Source organism: Alosa pseudoharengus, unplaced genomic scaffold (genome assembly GCF_046254945.1).
Source record: "Alosa pseudoharengus isolate Yale_2024_CS ecotype anadromous, Long Island Sound unplaced genomic scaffold, YU_APseudo_1.1 YU_APseudo_1.1_scf_13, whole genome shotgun sequence".
Classification (NCBI taxonomy): Eukaryota; Metazoa; Chordata; class Actinopteri; order Clupeiformes; family Clupeidae; genus Alosa; species Alosa pseudoharengus.
Genome location: NW_027468598.1, coordinates 33,669,335 through 33,676,834, shown reverse-complemented (window position 1 = coordinate 33,676,834; position 7,500 = coordinate 33,669,335). Strand labels below are relative to the sequence as shown.

The window sequence follows — 7,500 nt, the reverse complement described above, 5'->3', positions numbered from 1 at the left end:
CAGAGCAACCGCAACGCCGCTAAACACACACCATCTACTCACCTCGCGAGCACTCTGAGCAGAGCAGAGCAGAGCAGAGGGAGACGGAGAGAGGAGCGAGCGAGAGAGAGAGTGACCGCTAGAGAGGAGAGAGAGGGGAAGGGGCGCCGTGGCGGCACGGGCTTGGGCGCTCTGTGGCTTACCTTTACAGACGAGGAGAGGAGCGGCCGGCAGCACGAGGCAGAGGGGCAGAGAGAAGAGACCAGAGATGGGTTAAAGGACAGTGTGGAGGACGGGAGGACACACAAGAAAAACAGAAGTAGGACACAGCAGAGTGGACAGGCAAACTTTGAAGTGCATCATACCTTCAAATGTGCATTGTGCATGTATATAAGCAATATACATCCAGTGTGCATCTGCATTTGCGTGTGTCTGTATGTGTGTGTATGTCTATGTATGAGCATGCTTGTGTGTGTGCCTGTGTGCGTGTGTGTGTATGTGTGTGTGTGTGTGTGTGTGTGTGTGTGTGTGTGTGTGTGTGTGTGTGTGTGTGTGTGTGTGTGTGTGTGTGTGTGTGTGCATGTGTGTGTGTGTGTGTGTGTGTGTGCATATGTTTATGTATGTGTGTGTGTGTGTGTGTGTGTGTGAGTTTGTGTGTGTATGTGTTTGTGCGTGTGTTTATATGTGTGTGTGTGTGTGTGTGTGTGTGTGAGTGTGTGTGTATGTGTTTGTGTGTGTGTTTATATGTGTGTGTGTGTGTGTGTGTGTGTGTGTGTGTGTGTGTGTGTGTGTGTGTGTGTGGCAGGTATAAGCTGGCCGGCCCCCACTCGAGGTGTATCTGCGGCAGCCCTGCAGTGACCTTCAGTCTCTCTTGCGCTGGCCTGGTGCTGACTCGTCCACAAGGTGGACTGAAGGGCTTGAGCCGAGGCGGCCGGATGGGCAGAGAGGACGATCTCGTTCAGGGGAAAGCGATGTGTGCCCGGATGGCGGCAGCCTCTGAAGCCCCCAGATCCCAACCCCGCATCCGGCCCACATCTGGGCCAAATCGGGGCCAGGTCTGGCCCAGGGCGCCACTGCCATCCGGGAAGGGAACGGCTGGCCACTTGGAAGTGATGACCGCACACCTCTGCTGAGTCCAGAAGTACCCGGTGGGTTCCACCAACCAGGCAGCTGGTTGGCTGGCTAAGTGCAGCTTGCTTCATGCAGGTTTTTTTTTTTGTTTGCGAGCAGTGGAATGGTGAGCTATTCTTGGGCAGTCATTGGGTTAAAAAACATTCTAGAATAACTAATGCAGAAGAAGGGACATTTTGCCTTTATAAAAATGCTTATTACTTAAGCTTACCCCCACCCCCTTGATATAACTTGGCTGACTGATGCTGGGCTATAACAATGTGGATGAATTTAGGTGAGACTGTTTTATCACTAGACTTAAATTAGCAGTGTGGATTGTTCATTGTGAAACTAACAAGATAACTGGCTATACAACAGCAGAACAGCAAATCACTTACAACTTATAGCTAACTGACTGTATTTTTCCCCAACAAATCTTACATTGTGCTGTCATGTTTAGCAGGATTTTGGGTCCAGATCATAAAACTGTGCAATACTAGTGACAGGTTAGTATGTATCTGTATGTATCTGTTCTTCACATGTTACCTACAAAACATACCTCAAAACATACATGACCTTAAAACCTTTATACTATATCTATATTTTAGATGTCCAAAAAGGTATTTTGAGATCCCGAATGATGGGATTCACGAAACTGTAGGCCTACATTAGCTTTGCAAACTGGTGCAGCTGTACAGAAATATCCGTTTTAAGGCACATTTTACCATCTCAGAACTGCCCAAACACCCTCTCTACCCCCGCCGGCACTGCCTTGACATATGTTACTGCTGGATGGCAACTCTGAGGAGAAGCTAGAACATATGTTAGTGCCAATTACAAGCCGATCTCAGCACCAATCAATCGGACATCGATTGGTTAGGTCTGGTGTTACTGGTTTGACGCATGCCAGGGTCATGCCCAGTGGGTCCACTCCCATACATCCAACTCAGCTGTGAGAGCAGCGTCACTCTGCTGCTCCTGTGACTGTGTGGTCTCCATGGAGACCTTCCATATTAGTTACAAAGCCAGCGCTCACTGAAGCTCTAACTGTTTGGACAGGGTAACAGTTTTCAACAGAATGGAACGAGATCAATCATACCTATACATCCAACAGAAATGAACACTGGCTTGATAACTAAAAGGATTCTTGGAATACTTCCCCCTGAAACACTTTAGGGTCTATACAAATACAGGAATATGTTTTGTATGTGGTTTTGATAGACTATGTCTACATGTAAACATGCTGTGACTCTTGTGTTAATATGTTGTATTCTAGACTTGATCCAGGTTATCCCTTTTCTACACTGAGTTGCTGGATGCACCTTCACAATCTTGAATGTTAGACATAATCCAACACTAAATAAACAGTGACAGCTAACTCAGTACCTGTATCTAAAAATCATCTGTATCAAGATGACCAAATGAATCTACATGAAGATACTGTACGCTGCTGAAGACACAGCAGCCATTTTGAACATGTTTCAGGGTGGAGATTCCTGTCAAAGTGTGACCAATCGGCGAGGAGCAACAGAGTGAAGTCCACTTCACGGAGAGTGACGACAGCGCGCGCGGGCCCCACCTGTTGGCGGCCTTCTTCAGGCTCTCGATGTCCAGCTTGCGGAACAGGAAGCCCTCGTGCTGGGCGGTGTGCGATGGCGGCTGGGGGACGGACGGGCTGCTCTGTGCCGGCGCTGACCGCGAGCGCCGCGCCTCCCGCACCTCCCCGCCGCTGGGCTCCTTCGGCCGGGGTCTCCGTCGAGGCTTGGGCCGGTCTCGCGCCCGCGGCCGTTCCGGTCGGGACACCTTTTCGGGCAGGCCATTGGGCAGGCGAGGGATGTCCCCTCGGGCCTGCAGACGACAGTTAGGCCAGACTTCATTCATGCAGGTATAATCCATTCAAATAATCCTAAACAATATGACTAACATATTGAAATGAAGACAGTAGAGTATATTTGATCCTTAGTCTGAGAAGAAAACGGTTTGGCCAGACTTCATTCATGCAGGTGTAAGGCCCGTCTTTTGCCCAAACCTTATGCATTTCTAAAGAATGCCTTTTTGCATTCAATTTACATGTGTGGATGCCTGTGTTTGATCTGTATTGTCTTAGCTGGCCATGGCCAAAGATCCCCAACACCCGCTCATGCATAAAGTGTGACCATTTGTTCCTTGTTCTGGCCCCACTACTGAGAGATAGCTCAGTCCTGGGCCTACTTGATATCTTTTGGTGAGATAGGCCAACCTCATTATCATACAGTATTGCTCTGTAAATATGTGTTGTGAATAATACATTCATGTTTGGTCTTGAATTAATACTTGTAATGTGGGCAACAGTCTGATTATGGTTTTGGTACAATTGAATGTATCTGTGTATAGTTGTAGATTAAGAATTAAACTGTAGCATAAAGTTGTGATATCCACCTGGGCCACACCCATCCACCTCAGACAACAAAGGCTCTGATGAGTCGGGGGTGGCCCAAGTGAATGATAAAAGTGGAGGCTCTGGTCCTCCAGGCTCTTCTCTTCTTCTGTCTTCTTTCCCATCTTGGGGTTTCTTTTCCCATCTTCTCCTCTTTTCCATCTTGGACCTCTTCTCTGGGTCTCTCTCTTTTCCCCCTTTCTCTCTCTCCCTCTTTCTCTCTCCCCCTTTCCTATCTCTGGGTTTGTATTGTTTTATCTGGTGTATCAGTTATCTCTAACTTGTCAAGTTTACCTCTGTGAATTGGTTAAGTTTCCTTTATTAACATTTGCTTCTATGTTACAGTAGACTATGTACGTTTACTTGTACATTCAACTGAAGTGATATTGGTTACATTTACCTTAGACTTAATGCCTATTAAATTGTTCATTTGCCTACCAATAGTATATCTTCAATTCCCGTAGTGTGCCATGCCATTCTCCTCCATAGCTGAGAGACTAGTTACTTGGTAATTGATTGGTGATACAAATTATTAATCAAATGGAGTCAGATTAACGAGTATGTAATAATATCATTACCATTTAACTCTTCACCCTACTTGTCCACACTAGCTCCTTTAAATGATGATATAGCTCGACGTCTCTATGTTTCCGAGGCTATATATATATCATTTCTGAAGGCGTTCTTCTTACACAGGTATACTGTAAGTGTGCATTGTCATTTTGAAATCATATGATCCCACATTGAAATTTACACAGTACAGTATATTTTATCCTTAGATATTGAAATTAAGACCTGCATGCAGGTATGCGGTGTATGGTATCACTTGAAAGATACAATAAGGTAAAGTCAAGCACAATCCAAAAGACTAAGTGCTGGTTAAAAAAAGCATACGGGAATATTAAAAGGTATGGAATAAATTGTACACCGTATAGTTCCCATACGGTGTGCTGTCCTTCCCATACCTTTATCATAAAATTATGACACCATACTCAAATGAAGACTGAAGATATAAAATCTTTAGTCAGTTTCCATACCAATGTAATACCAGTTTATCACTCAAGACAACAAGGGACCTATGGCATCCTGTGGTGACCTATGTTTATAACCCCCTTAGCTATGGCATCCTGTGGTGATCTATGTTTATAACCCCCTTAGCTATGGCATCCTGTGGTGATCTATGTTTATAACCCCCTTAGCTATGGCATCTTGTGGTGATCTATGTTTATAACCCCATTAGCTATGGCATCTTGTGGTGACCTATGTTTATAACCCTCTTAGCTATGGCATCTTGTGGTGATCTATGTTTATATGTCCCTTACCTATGGCATCTTGTGGTGATCTATGTTTATGACTCCCTTAGCTAAAAAATCCTTTGAGTATACAGATGCCATCATTTCACATGTTTCTCATAATGTTGATGAGAAATGTGTTTCCATCATTATGTGTAGTGCATTGATTATAGGGCTTTAAGCAAAATAGACTGCATGGTCTGAGCTATGCTGTACAGTAACATTTGTTTTGACTGTTTCTCATTGCATATTCACACACAAGCTTCTCTTGGCATTAAATTTTCACCAGTTACGGTTGTGTAGAAAAGGCACTCACCACGGCTGCCTCCCTTTCCTGCAGCTGTTCCACGATGTCAGCTAAGGTGGACCTCTTTTCCCTGTTCAGAAAACATGCTGTATGAGAGCCATGTTGCTCTTAGTCATGCCAAACAGGCCTATTTCATATGGCGTTAGCATGCCAAGTTAGCTATTCACCATCATTATATACTGTAGGTTCATATTGTAAAGACACCTTCACATAATGTTTTGTCAGCTACACAAAGACATGACAGCAGTGTACAGCATGGATTAACTGGTAGAGATAGAGTTGACCAGTGTCCAGCATGGATTAACTGGTAGAGATAGAGTTGACCAGTGTCCAGCATTGATTAACTGGTAGAGATAGAGTTGACCAGTGTCCAGCATGGATTAACTGGTAGAGATAGAGTTGACCAGTGTACAGCATGGATTAACTGGTAGATATAGAGTTGACCAGTGTCCAATCTGATCTCAGAAGTCTCTTTCCACTGTGCTGGTCACCACAACACAAACAAACAACATCCTTAATAAGTGCTTGAGTGCATGTACAACTAAACCTGTCTCCTCAACTTGAAAGGACAACAGACATTATAATAACATTTTTCAGTGTTGAATCCCACTAGCCAGCGACAGTAAGAAAAAATGATAGCAAAGACAGCACCTCATCACATGGTATGCAAAAATAAAAGATGAAAATAATTTATGGCGGTGCTGTCCTAGTTATGATTTCATTAGCAGTGTGGCTCTCTCCGTCTGACGCAAAGACACAACCATCCTGCTGAGCGCTCAGTGACTTCTCCACATCACAGGCAGGAGCGCCAGATTAGAGGACTGGAGTGTGTTAACTGAAGTTTATCATCTGTGAGTGGCATGTATTACAAAACACAACAACAATCACAACAACAACAACACCAATAACACACATGCATCAATGCAGATAGATAGACATACAAACATGCATAAAATGCATACCTACATTACAAATACATACACAAAAACACAATACATACATACATACATGCATACTGTCAAATACAAACACACAGACATTCACAAACACATATAGACTGTATACACACACACAAACAAACACATATAGACTGTATACACACAAACACATATAGACTGTATACACACACAAAAACAAACACATATAGACTGTATACACACACAAAAACAAACACAAACTGTATACACACACAAAAACAAACACATATAGACTCTATACACACACACAAACAAACACATATAGACTGTATACACACACAAACAAACACACTTAGTCACTGTGTTGTGTACTCACGTAGAGCGCCTGTCTGAGTGTTCCCTGTCGCTGGACTCCTGTCTGTCCAGTCTGTGCCGGTCCCTCCTGCGGGCCTCGTGGCCCTGTCCCTGGCCCTGCGCGGGGCCGCCCGCCCCCTCCAGCTCGCTGGACGTCTGCCTCTCCAGCCTCCTCTCGCGCTCGGCCCTCTCCCTCCACAGCTCCTGCGGGAGCTCGTCGCGCCGCGCCTGCACCAGCTGCTCGTTGGAGAGCTGGCGCTCCAGCCGGTGGTGGTGACGCGGTGGCTGCCCGTGGAGCTCGGCCTGCAGCTCGGAGCGGCTACTCCCGCCGCTGCCGCCGCCGCCGGTGCTGACCCGGAGCTCGCTGCTGCGGGCCTCGCTGTTGAGGCGCTCGCGGCCCAGCGGGGGGTCCTGGAGGACCACCTCGGCCATGACGCCCACCTCGCCGCCCGGCCGCTCCAGGCTCTCGCGCTCGCGCTCCAGACGCTCCCGCTCGCGGTCCAGCAGCGGCTTCACGGCCTCGTGCAAGTGGTCGATGCTCTCCTGGGGCTTCTGCGCCGCCAGCTTGCGAAGGATGCGCTCGGCGCGGCGCTCGGGGACCAGAGCCTTGGACTCCGGAGACCCCGACGCCTCCGACGCCGTAGTGACCACCGCTGCCGCTGCTGGTGCCGGTGCCGGGGTCGTCACCAGGGTCACGGGCGGCGACACGGCCAGCATCGGGGGCGAGCTCATGCCCAGTCCGGCGGCTACCCCGACCAGGCCGCTGGTGCGGGCCTCGATGCTGCGCGTGTACGCCGAGCCGTTGAGCACGGGCGTGTAGTTGGCCACGGTGGAGCCCAGGCGGCGGGCCACGGACGACGACGACGGCGAGGGCTGCGCTCGCTCGCCGCGCTCCACGGCCTGCTGCTCGTAGATGGTCTGCCGCAGGAGGGAGGACGGGGTGGACCGGGCCGGCGACATCTCCTGAGGGTCCAGGAACACCTTGCGGCCCAGCAGCGGAGTGGGCGGGAGCTTGCCTTGCTCGGCTTTGATCTTCTCCACCTGCACCAATCACAAGAGCAGCCAGGGGGGCGTTCAGAATAGTGTGGTCATAACAGACAGTATTACACTGCTATTGTTCAGTTC

At 48.0% G+C, this 7,500-nt stretch overlaps 1 protein-coding gene across 1 annotated transcript in view; it reads right to left on the bottom strand.

The window, feature by feature from the left end:
- The window catches only part of sptbn4b (spectrin, beta, non-erythrocytic 4b), a 96,035-nt gene that overhangs the window by 1,754 nt on the left and 86,781 nt on the right, over positions 1-7,500 (bottom strand). Inside the window, exons 33-36 of the mRNA XM_076282894.1 lie at positions 7,084-7,416; positions 6,398-6,954; positions 5,114-5,174; positions 2,669-2,937 (exon numbers count right to left, since the gene is read on the bottom strand). Coding sequence (XP_076139009.1) covers positions 2,669-2,937; positions 5,114-5,174; positions 6,398-6,954; positions 7,084-7,416 — 1,220 coding nt within the window. The remainder of the gene's footprint in view (positions 1-2,668; positions 2,938-5,113; positions 5,175-6,397; positions 6,955-7,083; positions 7,417-7,500) is intronic.